General features: G+C 44.3%; 1 protein-coding gene across 1 annotated transcript in view; it reads left to right on the top strand.

The window, feature by feature from the left end:
* The window catches only part of MB21D2 (Mab-21 domain containing 2), a 63,833-nt gene extending 49,307 nt beyond the window's left edge, over positions 1 to 14,526 (top strand). Inside the window, exon 2 of the mRNA XM_062582967.1 lies at positions 12,504 to 14,526. Within this exon, the coding sequence (XP_062438951.1) occupies positions 12,504 to 13,768 (1,265 nt within the window). The 3' untranslated portion in view covers positions 13,769 to 14,526. The remainder of the gene's footprint in view (positions 1 to 12,503) is intronic.
* Positions 14,527 to 14,758: the final 232 nt, after the last annotated feature.

Here is a 14,758-nt window from a genome sequence, read left to right as displayed (position 1 = left end):
CTTCCTGAAGTCTTTTGCGTTCCTTTCTGACACTTCTCTGGACCCAAATCTTGCTTCTGTTCACACTCTTTCTGCTAGATTTTTATATGCGAAAGGACTTTGGGACTAGACTATTGGAGAGAATGTCTTCCAGGAACATATTTTGTGAATTTTATATCCGATCAGCAATTTTACTTTCTCTTCTGTCATTTATCTCACAATATAGCTATGAGAATATAGCTATATCTAGTGAGCTGAGAGATCACTAGACCTGCTCTAAATGTGTGTGTGAGGCTCTAAGGTGAGCACCGAAAGGCTTTACAAGAGATCCACATCTCTTCCAGGTTGGTCTCCTGGAATTTCCCTGAGTGAACAGAGCAGACAGAATGGGGTGCAAATCCTGTCCAAAGGGCCGCAAGGGCATCATGCCTGAGCTGGTGTTAGCATTTCCAGCCCTGTTCCTGGTAACTCCTCCACAAACACAGCCCATGTCTCATTACAAGGGCTCGCAGCTAGCTTTGAGCACTGCCAGACCCAGCAACAGCTCTACCTGCATCTCCTTCCAGTGGCCAACTCACTGCTGGCACAGGAAGAAAAGCAGAGTGGCAATATCTGAATCTTGCAGGGCCACCTGGCTAAGTGACTACTGACCTGCTGCTGCTCTCTTGAGACCAGAACATTGTACCTTTGGAGTCCCAGTGCTGGAGTGACAGTGGCACTTTACTGCATGCCTTCAAGCAAGGCAGCCCAGGCTCTCTCCTGTGCTACAGCAGCAGTTATTTACTCCTCTGTCTTCGCTCTGAATGTCCCAGCTCCTCTGCTTCCTGGCTGCTGCCATTGCTGTGGGATAAGAGATCCTTGACGGCTGCTGGGGCTGTGAGCTTGGCTCTCGCTGGGGATAGAATCTGCACAGTGCTTCACTGCACAGTGTAGACAAAGAGGAATTCTGTGTGAAAGTCAAAGCTAACCAGCACTTTTCATGATTGCTGTGCATTGGGCCTTAACAATATATAGCTCATATGGCTGTTTTAATAGATCTGGCTCCACATAGCTTTGGCAGTGTTCTCTGTAGTAGGTAGGAAATTGGTTAGGACTGCAGGGGAGCTTGCTCTCCGCTCCCTGATCTCAGACATAGTAGCAGTGTTTAAGTCTTTTCAGTTTTAGCACTTTCTGACCAAGTACCGACATTCCGTTCCTTATCTCTGTAGTTTAATCCATACTCATCTGCAAAGACAAATCAAAATAATGTTGTGGGTCTGGTGTTAGGTAACTCAGTGCTACTGGGCCTATCTATCTTGGCTCCTCACAGAGGATCCAAGGGGCCAGCCCAGGGATGTATGGAAGGTGACTGGGAATTCTGGGGGCTGGAGAGATTTACTTGATGTCTTTTCCACCAGACTCTTCAGATGCGCTTCTGAGGAGACCTGTTTTCCTTCTACATTCAGAGAAGGGAGCTCACCAGGATGCAGAGCTCTTTTGAGGGTTTGCTGATTTCCTGGATTCATCCTTTATTCCACCTTCTTCTGTCTTGTCCTGTGTTATAAAGCTAAACAGATTTATCCATAGGAAGAGGAAGAGAGTGAAAGTGATTCAGGTGATGATTGGAGGTGATGCAGTTTGATTGGAGGTGATGCAGTTCTGATCTCATAGACTGCAGGAACCAAGTTCAGCTGATTTCAAGGGAGTATCAAGAACACTATCAAGAACAGAATTAAAGCTGTGGTTATCAGTCCACCCTCTTATGGCTGCTTGTTGCCATGTGGACCCCGCATTTAAGTTTTAACTTTACCAGAAGATTTAGTGAAGAATTTTTGCACCGCAGACAAAACTCCTCTTGCCATTCTGCAGTGAGGTAGAGCTGTATTACAATAGAGGCAGGTACGGAGGGTGGGCAGTATTGGTCCAGGTCCAATTCATAGAGAATAGTGCTATGATTTGCTCTAACTGTGACTTGTCTCTGTCAAAAACAACTGTACTCTGGGAAAAAAAAGCAAGCTGATGGTTAAACAGCAGGAGAGAGAATTCCTAGTATATTAGATAACTGTAAGCAGGAGGCCTGGCAGGAACAGCTCAGAGTGCATTTATAATGGAGGCTCTAATGTGAATTACGGGATGTAAGGGTGTGGTGGCATTCCTCTGGGCATAGCCTACTTGCTGGCTCCCAAGCATGAAGTGTTGTAGCAACTTAGGCCTTTTAGGAAAGGCAGACAAATACCAGACAGTAACTAAGAACAGAAAACCATTGCAGAGGAGCCCAAAGTGCCTTTGCAACCTTGGAGTCAAGTTCTGCCCAAATGCACATGTGCCCCTCCAGCTGCCTTCTCTGCGAGCAAGTGGGAGAAGAGTGTGTTCCCGGGGCTGTAAGGGAATGGCTTTGCTCATCACTGGAGTGCTGCCACGTGTCTTCTGTGAGAGGCACCTGGTGCTGACTTGTCAGTTTGGAATAAGAGCTCAAGGGTGGCTGGGGACTTTCAGTGCAAACTCCTATTTTCTCCTGTGCAGTCCCCAAAGCCTTCCTCTTTCCTACTTCCATTGTTCTTCTCCAGGGTCATCAGTGCCCTGTATAAAGTAGTGGGATTGATGTTGGCTTCTTGGGGGAATAGCCTAAAGGTGAAATTACATTTTGGAGAGGAGTGTTCAATTGCATTGGACAAACCAGCAGTGGAGCAGGCCTAAACTAGTGAGCAGAGCTGCTGAGGCATTTCCCAGTGGATTGCAAAGATGTATAGGTTACGCCTCTGAAGACATCTCCAAGGAAGTCACCTTTGAATGCTATGAATGCAGTGTTGGCCACCTCATTTCACATAGGATATAGCTATACTAGGGCTCACCTAAGTGCTGACAATCAGACACAGGGAGGTTAAATAAGCATCCTCTTCAACTTGAAAGGAAAATGACTGACTAAGCCTTATAAAATCACAAGTGATCTGTGGAAGGTGCCACAGCTAGGTGAGTTTCTCAGTTTCATTTGCTGTCCTGTACCCTAGCAAGCCAGCAAAAGGAAAAGCTTTTTGACAAAACATGTAATTTAGGAAACACACTGTTGTAAACTGTTGACAATAACAAAAGTATAAACGATTTAGAAAGCAACGAGAGACATTCCCAGAAGAAAAAAAAAACATTGGGAGCTGTTAAAGACAGAACTGCAAATACTACCTTTATTTTTGGAAAGCTCAAAGCCAGAAATTGCTTGAAGGATGCAGAGGGAAAGTTATTATTCTGTACTTCCCCTGTTCTTATGCTCTCCCCTTGACAGTAGCCAGTAGCGGATGCATGAGACGAAATACTAGGATAGATGGATGTGCAATCACTGAGATTGCTCTTATGCTCTTGTAAAGAGCACAGTAACAGTGAAGAGACTAGGAAGACAAGGGGTAAGACGACCTTTCCTGCAAGGAGCTGCATATTTGCACTCAAGAAGCTCGACCTAGTTTGTACTCTCAGCTGTTACCTTGTAAGCAGATCCAAGAGCGGAGTCCTGGTGAATCACCCTCAGGGTAACATCCTGCTGAAAATTAGCCGTGCTTCGTAAGGATCAGTGGGGGCAGAAATGGCCCATCTAGACCCGAAAAGGGTTTGTGTAGCCCTTACCAAAAGTGAGCTCTCTATCGCAGAGGGTGGAACTGATAAAGCAGTGTGTCCTCAGACAGAGTTTCTGTCTGGGATTTCAATTTCAATTGCAAATCTGGCCGTCTTGTGTCATTTCCAAAGAGAATTTTATATGCGTTGTGCATGCTATGTACATTGTTAAGGAGGGAGTAGCAGAAGCTGTTCTTGTTAGTACCTTTCTGTCCCTTCTTCTTATTGCTCTGCTTGTCAGCAGCTCTCAGACCTCATCACCATGTTCACTGGACCCTAAAACACCTCTTTCACTTGCACTCCTCATTATTTGCTAGGCTTTCAAACACTCTTATCTCAGTTTGGCTAATGAACTCTGGAGCACCAGGCATCAGTTTGGAGGCTGATTCTTAGACTTTGCATTACCCTGAGCTGCACAAAGATGCTGGAGCTCCCCTGAGCTAAGCATGCTGTTCAGCTCCAAAAGCAGTCTAGCCATGGTACTGTCATCTCTAAGACCTGGGTATTTTAGTCAGCCAGATCACTGCAGTATCATTACTACTGTTTCTGGTTTGGATGTTTGTGACAGCAGTGCCTTTGCTGCACAGACACACACTTTGGGTCTGTTTTTTTTTTCTTTTTTTTTCTCCTGCACCATGAAGTACCGTTCTGCATTGGGGTACAGGATTTCAGCTAGCAGGATGGCTTCAATCAGGGCATGTGGGAATGGGAAAAAAATGGGATACTACTTTTAAAAATGTTTTTAAATGAAGCTTTGGAAAAAGAAGCTGGTTTCTTTTATGAGAGGGTGCTATGCCCCTGCAGTGTGTTCTGTCACCATATCACAAGATTTCTAAAAGGAGTAGAATCAGTAGGACACTGGCATATCAGTCTGCAAACAGTAGCTTCCTTGCTTGCTTGCCTCCCATGTTTGATTAAACTGGTATAAGGTGGTTCATTCTCCCCACTCCCCTCCTGCCTCCTGCACGCTTCCACCAACCATCCTCTCAAAGTGTACTTTGTAACTAAAGACTCTCCTAAACAGTTGACTCTTTCAGTTCTTCTGTGTAACAAAAACTTGTGCTGCTGGTAAATAGATTTGCAATTAGCGAAGGAAACGGAAGAATCAGTGCAACCCAGCTGCATTACAGTCAACCTCCCATCCCTGTCTTAAAGAATCCACTGAAATTCAGCAGGCGTCACTGGGAGACCTCTGCAGGGATCTTTCCTTAGAACAATGTTCCTTTTCTGCAGGATTTGCTGTTTGCAGCAGAATTGTCAAGAAATTGCAGAGTGCCTATCTAGCCTCTTTACTAAAAATGACAGCAGCTTTTTGTTGTGTGACTAGCCTGGGGTTTCGCAGTATTTCTTTCAGCAGCCTGGGGTGAGAATTGCCTGGCAGAGGACCCTGAGATTTACTCTGAACTTAAAAATTGGTCCTCAGCTAATAACATCTGATGTATGGTTTTAGTGCTGTCTGAGCAATTCAAAGCACTTTCTGAGCATCCAGCAGGTGAAACTTCCTTTAGTCTTTGGGCTAACATGAGGCTAAGGGTTTTATACAAAAGAGTGGGAATGCATCAGGGAGAAACTTCAGGAAAGACATGCCCAAGGTTAACCATCAAACTGGGTAGAACTGGGAGGAAAACTCCAGACCTCTAACTTTGCTACGTCCTATGCATGGATTCACCAGTAGAAAGCAGAGAGGCAGAACAGGGCATGTGAGGGGTCCTCAGCTGATGCTGTGGGCCTTCTGTGTGTCTGCTCCCAAGGCTGCCAACTGGCATGAGGGCAGCAGGCACTCAATATAGTGTTTTTTGAGCACATGGCTGAGAGGAATGGGTACATCCCTTGCCTTCCAGACCAAGTATGTCAGCTCACTGCAAGCCTACACGGTCTTGGCTTATCTGAGATCCTGGGCTCAAGCTCTGCTTCCCCACAAAGCGTGGTTAGTTTCCTAATGACACATTTCTGCATATCCCAAAAAATGTGCCTGAAGTCACCATGTGTAATCCGTAGAGCAAGCTTTCTGCAAGGGCTCTGTGTGGCTTTTTGCTGGAAGTGCTGAGCAAATGAGGGCAAAACAGGTCTATTGAACTGCAAGGAATTCCCAGCATGTATGGTCTCCTGAGATTTGTGACTGCTTCCTGGAGCCCCTCTGGAGAGTTTCCCTTTGCGGGAATTCACTGGTCCCTGGGGCTTCAGAACTGGGTTTTCAGAGGAGTTTAAACATGCAAACCTACTGATGTCAGCAGAGGCTTGAGCTGATTTCTTTCATGAGGGGGGTGTAGCTGTGTTTCTTCTCAGGTGCTGGGAGTGCAAGAGCAGCAGTTTGATGTTCACTTTTTTTTCTCTTTCAGTATAATTGTTAAGAATTTTGATTGAGACAGTAGCCAAGTCTGTGCAAGACAATGTTTGCAAATAACAAAGTCTTCTGCCAGGGCATAAGCTAATGGTTTGGAGAGGGCACTCTTTAAATGCAAGGTCAACCAATGATTAGCACCAGAACACCATATCATTGCTATTGATTGAGGAAATGAGCTTCCAAACCTCTTGTTTTGTGGAGATTAGGTTACTTGAAAAGTGAGAAGGAAAAGGGAGATGAAATGGCAAGAAGGTATCAGTGAGAAAACCAGCTGAGGTGTTGAATTTCTCTGGAGAAATACTCAATTTTAATTCTGTAGGTTTTTTTCCTATGTGTGAGATAAAGAGAAGAGGTGCAGAAAGGATGCTGCTAATTTTGTCCAGTTCTCCCTTCTCTCCTCTCTGCCTGTGTGCACATGTTGGTGTGTGTAGGGCACCTGAGTGTCCCATTTCTCTCAGTCGCTCACGGATGCTCTCTGTTCCTGGGCTGAACCTGCAGCCCTCATGCCTGTGTCTGTGCAGTGGATGGAAGGGGCCCTCTGGCTTTTTCTAAACTCCAGTGTGGGGATGAAAGACAAGAACAAAGTATGTTTATTCTGTACTGCAGCTGTTTTTAACAGCTGATGTTAGACAGCCCTGTGCTTCTCAAATCGGATTAGATGACAAAGTCAAGAGGTGAGCGGAGAAACCTCAATAATGAGAAATAATGCTCACTAACATCACTTGTTGAACTGCATTGCAGAGCTGCCTGCAGGCTGCAGCCAGCCGCTTCCCTTTAAGCTGGGGCCTTTTGTTCTAGTGAGAAAGGGCAAGTCCCTGGCTGTGTACCTATGGCTAGGTGCATGGGCACCATTTACACATCCCTACGGATCATCATGCTGTAGAGATCTTTGGCAGCCCAGGCGAGGTGTCTTTCATGGTTTAGCAGCCTCTTGTTTGCCTTTTGTGCTGGTGAAATGTAAAATATGTGCATGGCCCTAAGAAGCTGAAGACAACCAGGTGAGGGACTGCATTAGCTTTCTGAGCTAGCTTGCAAACCTTTCCTGGCACAGAAAGTCTGCAGGAATGGGGTTGTTAGAATAACGCATTGTCCCAGCAGATTACAGGGAGCATTGCAGGCTGTGCGAGGGGAGTCGGTGATGCACGGGGTAAGGAAGAAAGCCAAGGCTGTGAGCTTACTTGGACCATCTCTTCCCCAGCATGCTGGGACATAAGCAAGGCATTTGTTTCTGCAAACACTGAGGTGTAAGTAGGAGCCCAGGAGCAGTCAGAGCTACAGCCTGGGTCTGGTTTGTCTCCCAACAGCATGCCCACAATGGGCTGACACTGCATGCAGGGTACTGCAAAATCCTCCTTTGCAGAGCCTTCCTGGGCACCCCTTGCTCCTTTGATCTCTCCCAAGGTCCCGTGCAGCAGAAATGTGTCTTCACTCAGTGGCTGCTCTGGACATGAATGTGTTTAGTCTGATGAAATCAGGTTGGCTAACAGAGTGACATCTTTGCTTATGTTTTCCTGTGGCAGAAACAGCTGCATTTCTAAAGCACCAGGAAGGAACCTAATGTTAAGAAATGTACCTGTTGGAAATAGGTTTTTGCGTATTTTTGTTCCTGTGATTGCTTTCTTCAAAGACTGATCTTCAGGTTCCTCCTTATTTATACAAAACTGGAGGCAAAATAGCAGCAGATCTTTGCGTGCACTGTGATGGATATGAAACCAATTCACCTGAAATTCTGTAATGAATTGAAAGCTTTTTACTGTTTTATTTTTGTTTTGTTTTGTTTTTAATGGACAGAATAATCTCTCTGTCACTGTGCATCAGAGTTCATTCAAGGATGTATCCGAAATGCAGATGTTATGTAAACGTAAAATCTCTTTGCTCTGTCCTTTTTTCTTCTCCTTGTATCACAGTGCTTGGAATAAAAATAAATCCTATTCCCCACTGCTAAAGGAACAGCAATAGAATGAAACTATGTCTGTAGAACTAATTTGCTCACCTGTATTACCCTGAATTGACTGCTTAGTAAACTAACCAGCAAGCTTGGCCTATGTGTGCTGCTCCTGATTTTTATGTTCTCTGCATTTCTCGTGCTTGTAAGCACACTTGCCTGTTACATTGCCAAATTTCATATCTTGGAAAGGTCTTAAACTAGTTACACAGCTAGGAGAACAAAGCTTCAGCAAACACTTTAGACACAAATGGTAAGTGAACATAGATCTTACAGCAAAATATCAACTTTTCCAAACAACATTTTCAAGAGAACACATTACACAAAGTATGCTTGCAAATGATATCCTTTGGCTGGTAGCAGTAAGGCATTTATTAATCATTTAGGAGTATACTGTGATGCCATGACATTCAGTCTTCCAGCTAAAGTAAAAATTTCTGCATTTGTCCCTAGAATTTCTGAGTTCAGTGTTTATAGAAGCTTCCCAGAGCTTCTACATATTTCATAATGTTATCTGTGACCCCTACCCACATCTGCTCCCAGTACTGAGATGAGAAGAAGAGATCCAGATGGCTTACTGTTGCTATTATCTCAAGTACTTGAGTCAAGTACCGGTCTTGATATTTTTCTACATATTTGGACTTGCATGCTTGCTGAGCTTGAGTGCCTGTTTCTGCTGTGTGGACACATGGTGCTCTGAGCTGGTGTTTAAGTTGCTGGAACATGGGATGGAAGCTTTTTGCTAGGATAGTGTATGCCATATAATGTTTGTTAACAGGTTTCCTTGATATCCTTTCATATATTAAATAGATATATGAGTAAGGGGGACAGTTTGAAGACATATCAAACCGAAAAAGCCTTAGTGAATCACGGATTTGGCCTGCTCAGCTATTTACAGAACACGCTATGTGTATTCTAAGTATATTTTCCGCAAGGGAAATTCATCTCAAACCCCTGTTCCAAAACTTAAATTGAATCAGCGGAACTGCTATGATCTGTAAGCAAAAATTCCTTCTCTGGCTCCGTGGCAGAGCTGCAGATACTCCTGATCCAGGCCTTGAAGGAGAAGTTCTATGCGAGACTGAGTACAAGGGTTTGGATTTAAAGTCTGCAGCTATCCAAGTAGAGAGATTCTGATCGTGTATTAAATCATTTCCTGGAGTCATTACCTGAATTCTTTTTTTTTGTTGTTGTTGTTTCTCCTCTGCTGGTAAATCTACATTTCTGAAGAGGGAAAAAATAGTGACTTACTTACAGCATATTGCACTGTTCCCTTTCAGGTGTTTATGGCCTGCAGACTAGGTTTCATGGGGAGCACACAACACATTTCCTCCCTAGAGAAGGTGTAAAGAGTATTCTGTGAGAAGAAAGCATTTTCTCTTGCAAGAATGCTTGAAATTGGGTGTTCTCTTTTTTTTCTACTGTAGGGAAGAAAAGTGGCTCTTCTGTGGGAGTGCCAAGATGACAGTGCCAGGAGAGCTGTGGCTCTGTCTGTGGGATGATTCTTCCTGAAGTACTTTCCACCCACCAGAAATGAAAGTCTCCTCTTTGCTGGATGGGATTTTGTGGCCCCTCCAGTAGCAGAGCAGGCAGCACAGGCTTTGCCCGGTTCAAGCTCTGCTTTGTGTTAGTGAGGCCCACGGTGTTGCATGGTGGTGTAGAATTCATGCTGCAGGAGTCGTTCCTGCTCTCCAGCTTTGAAGGTTGATTATGCATATCTTATAGCTTAAAAAGTAAGGGTTGAGTCCCACTTGCTGTTGATTGAATGAGGACAGACCATCAGCCCTTTTGCTCCTGAATAAGGACAGAAGATCTCCTTTAGCCAAGGAGAGCAATTCATCCTATAGTAGATTTCCCATCTCTATCTTTCTGAAAAATCATATGATCTTCTTCAATCAAAAGCTCTAACTGTGCCATAGGTTAGAAGTTTTGGTTCACAGGGCACACTATAGAATTTCATAGGACATTTTTCATCCTTCCTTAAACTTAAAAAATATTTAGAAAAAAATATTCTTTATTGAATTTTGTAGGTTTGAACAATTTCTTCTGTAGGGTGGTTACATTCTGTCTGCCTCCGTCAGGAATATCTTCTGAGCTACCTGACAGATGCCACAGATCACAGTCATAAGTGGAGAATTTAGGACTGGCTGTCAGGATGCCCACATGTCCTGAGTAGCTGTGCTGCCCCACGCTAAGGGTAGGTATTGCCTTGTAGGCTCAGAAACACCTGTTCCTATGATATGATTGACCCAGACTCTGCTCTAGGGGTCTGGGGCTCAATTTATGACTGGGATCTAAAGTACTAAGGCTACCTGCCTTGATTCAAGGGGAGAATTTGAAAGCAGTGAGTCAGTACTGATTCCAAAAGTGATGCCAACTGGCTGGAAGTTGCATCTAGGTACCATTTAGAAATCTCTGTCTTCTGGGTTCAAGAAAGGAGTGACCACTGCTTACTTGGCCTGAGGGGCAGAGAAATCTATGCAAGGATTTGCCACTCCATGGATCAAGATGACATAGCTCACTGTGTCAGAAAATGCCTTTGAGGTTGACAGAAGCTTTTTTTGGTTATTATCCTTTAAAGGATGAATGGGGCAGCAGCAGGTGGCAAGATCACAGAATGGGATTAGCTGAGGACTTAGCAGGAAGAGTTTCTTAGCACTTCTTCAGAGCTGTTTCCTTCTCTTGCAGCCTCTGGAGCTGCATGGAATGAAAAGGGTTATGTCCTTGCCTGTCTGACAGGGAAATCATCCCAGCTCAGCACAGCAAAATAGATGGGGCTAGTGCTCTTGGAAGCAGTGAGATGGATGAATAGTGCTCAGCAAGGAATTGCACATGGGAAAGAAGGAGGGTAGTGGTAAAACCTGTATGCTACCCTGAAAAAAAGCATTCCTCTATCTTGCTTGCAGAGTTACCCTGGATATTGCCCTGACCCTCTTCCCCTTCAGACACAGACCTCTCTGCAAAGTGTCCTAGGCTAATCCAAGGAACTGGTATCAGCCTAGCTTTTGCTTTTACTTTGGTGATAACATGACTCGATCATGTGCATGCAAATAACATTTCCTTGCTCCCCTGCTTAGCAGGACCCAAAGGAGAGGTGATTCTCTCTTAGAGCATTGTAGAGCCATACAGCTTAGTGCAGCACATAGCGCTGTGGGGTGCCACTGCTGCTGTTCCCTGGGGAGACCTCATCAGGTCAGGTGGGTACCTGTGATCTAATGGGGAATCATTAACTCAGGAAAGGCTCTGCAGTACCTGGGGCAATGCCGGGATGGATGTTCAAACTCTGGTGTTGATCATTTGGGTTAACACAGTAAAGAAATGTATCTGTGGTTCCTGCTGATAGTTTGATTGACAGCTCTCTGGCTTACCTTCTCCTGGCTCTAGCTGTATTCTCACTGATATCTCTCTACGACTGGCTTCCTTGTAATGGAAGGTCTAAATTAGACTACTCTTAATGTAAACAGACTATAGTGCCTTGTGAAAGGTAGAGTAATGCATACCAATAAAAATAAGTACATACATTTGTGCTTGTAAGAAAAAATGATATATCCCTCTTGCAGCAATTGTGAGAGGTTCAGTGTCTTCGTTCAGAGTCACTGGACTTAGTTCTGTCATGACCTGGTTGTGTTTTCTGAACTTATGCTGGGCAAGAATCAAGAGCTTTTAACCACAAGATTGGGCACTAAGATTGAAACAGCCTAAGTAGCAGGAGCAATCTAAGTACAGAGCTCAATTTTAAGCCTAATTTGAGCATTAATTGAGGTGCTAATATCTCAAGTACTGTTTGGAGTCTCTTTGTCTGCCATTAACATTTTAGGAGAAAAGTATGATGGTATATCTAAAGTCTACAGTAAAAAAAAAAGGCTTTGCACAATTGATGCAGGCAGTACAGAGTGAGGGGAAGGTGTCTGGTTTTGATAGTGAAAATAGAAATCTGTCTCATGGCTGTGCTCAGGAGCTCATCAGATATTTTATGGCATGATCCTATCATTATAGCTTAAACAGCTAACTTCAGAGCTGGCTTCTCTAATTCCCCAATAGTTTAGCCTGTCCCCATTCTCCCATAAGAGGGTGACAAGTTACCTTCACTCCTGTTGCCTTGTTCATCAGTAAGTATAAAGCAAACTGGCAAAATCAGACCTGCTTGCAGTAATTTTTGTAGCTATCCCATTCATTCACACACAAACCAAACCCTACTATTCCATTCCAGCTTTCCTTATACTAGAGAGAAAATAAGAACAGTCAGTCAATTAATATCGTTTTCAGCTGTAAGAGAAGCATCTGGATACCATGGAAATGAGGGACAATATGGTGAAAAACTGGTTTAGAAGGAGTTTGAGTTAAATTTAGTCCTGCAAATGGCTTAGCTGTGCTTTGACAGAGGCTTCTGCTTTTTCTGTTGCTCCCAGGGTGATGTTTAGAATGGACTTTGCCTATTTCCAGGAGTGTAGGGGACGTTCTGGCCTTGAGTCAGAAGGGACTAGGGGTTGCCTGTGTTGGGCCTGATGTTAGTTTGTGTCACTCTGACAGTGTAGATAGATACCCATGATTGTTTTTTTCCATCTGGACATGAGATAGGTTTTAATCCTGGTTAAACCCTGAATCCCAAATCCGTTCGACTCCTCTTAAAAAGACTTCTCTCTCCTTCTTTTGCAGGCATGGTTCAGAAACTTGACCAGAAGCTGCCTGTAGCCAATGAATACCTGCTACTTTCGGGTGGTGTGCGGGAAGGTGTAGTGGACATTGATCTTGATGAGCTAAACGTCTATGCACGAGGGACAGACTATGACATGGACTTTACCCTACTTGTGCCCGCACTGAAGCTGCATGACCGCAACCAACCAGTCACACTGGACATGCGCCACTCAGCTTTGTGCCACTCCTGGCTGAGCCTTCGGCTTTTTGATGAAGGAACTATCAGCAAGTGGAAGGACTGTTGCACGATTGTGGACCATATCAATGGAGCTACCAATTATTTCTTCTCTCCAACAAAAGTAGCAGACTGGTTCTATGACTCCATTAGCATTGTCCTCTCCGAGATCCAGAAAAAGCCTCAGCGAGGGATGCCAAAGGTAGAGAAGGTAGAGAAAAATGGGACTATCATATCCATCATTCTGGGAGTGGGCAGCAGCCGCATGCTCTATGACATTGTCCCAGTGGTCTCCTTCAAGGGTTGGCCAGCCGTGGCCCAGAGCTGGCTGATGGAAAACCACTTCTGGGATGGGAAGATCACAGAGGAGGAAGTCATAAGTGGGTTTTACTTAGTGCCTGCATGTTCCTACAAGGGGAAGAAGGACAATGAATGGAGGCTGTCATTTGCCAGAAGTGAGGTACAGCTGAAAAAGTGCATATCCAGTAGCCTCATGCAAGCCTATCAGGCCTGCAAAGCTATCATCATCAAACTACTCTCCCGCCCCAAAGCCATTAGTCCATATCATTTGCGGAGCATGATGCTGTGGGCTTGCGACAGGCTACCAGCCAACTACTTGGCTCAGGAGGATTATGCTGCTCATTTCCTCCTGGGTCTCATTGATGATCTCCAGCACTGCTTGGTCAACAAGATGTGCCCTAACTATTTCATCCCTCAGTGCAACATGCTGGAGCACCTCTCTGAAGAAACTGTCATGCTGCATGCACGGAAGCTGTCCTCGGTGCGCTCAGACCCTGCTGAACACCTTCGAACTGCTATTGAACATGTCAAAGCAGCCAATCGGCTAACACTAGAGCTCCAACGACGGGGCAGCACCACCAGCATCCCCTCCCCACAGTCGGATGGAGGGGATAGCAACCAGCCTGACGACCGATTAGCCAAAAAGTTGCAACAGCTAGTGACTGAGAACCCAGGAAAGTCCATCTCCGTCTTCATTAACCCAGATGATGTCACAAGACCCCACTTCAGAATCGACGATAAATTTTTCTGAGCTTTCATCTATGTTTCTTTGGAGTTTTTGTTTTGTTTTATTTTTAAAAACTCTTACAGCGTGTAGGGATTTTTGGTTGATATTCCTTGATGACTCAGTCTCTTGGTTTTTACATATCCAGCATATATTGGATCTGTTGAGAACAATATGAATAAATTATAATTCCTGGTTCTGCAGGACGGTGCAGATTTTGAAACAATATGTTATGGTTTCATACGCTGCTTTTGTTTTTTTCGCCCACCCAGCCCCATTGTCTGTGAGTAGTTTCTAAAGAACGCACCATAAACACACATACCAGTGTTATATATATTTTTTTTCAAGCTTCCATAATTTATGTACCTTTTTGGGCCAGTGAAGGGAGAACTCACCTTCCGTTGCTTAGGAGATTCATTTTTTCTCTCCATGAGCTTCCGTCACCTAAAGAAATGATGAGAGACTCTAGGCTGGAAAGCACTACTGGCGATTTCATAAGGCCAAACCCATGGGCTGAAGCCCTGTTCGTCTATTCTTCACACTTCTCACAGTAGGGGAGAAAGCTGACTTTAGAGATGATGAGGCAGCTTTTGGGGGAAAGAGTTGTTTTTGTTTTGAACTACTTTTTGAATGTAATTGCTCATAATTGGACCTTGTACAGTCCAGAGGGTTGTTTCTGCTGCTTTTCCATGCAGAATAAGGTTATGGAATGTTAGTTTTAGTGTGTGTAATTATTCAAAGCCTTATTTAAATTCTATTAAAGAACATACCATTATAAATGTTAATTGCACTAATGAAATCTCTGCCATTACCTCAGTCCCACTCTTTGTGTTTTTTTTCATGAATTAACATCTGTTATTAGGTCCCAGTATTGCAGATTGCTTGAGGCCTTTTGGGTCTCATAGTTTCAGGTGACAATTTCTTGATTGTCTTTTGTAAAAGACTCTTCCTTGTTAGCCCTATTATGTGTGAGAAGCCGGATTTTTACATTGGCGTATTTCTTTGGCTGTGTATTGT

The sequence above is a fragment of the Rhea pennata genome, chromosome 9 (assembly GCF_028389875.1).
Source record: "Rhea pennata isolate bPtePen1 chromosome 9, bPtePen1.pri, whole genome shotgun sequence".
In the NCBI taxonomy this organism is placed as follows: domain Eukaryota; kingdom Metazoa; phylum Chordata; class Aves; order Rheiformes; family Rheidae; genus Rhea; species Rhea pennata.
The sequence above is the reverse complement of the archived record's forward strand: the minus strand, read 5'-3'. Positions and strand labels throughout refer to the sequence as shown.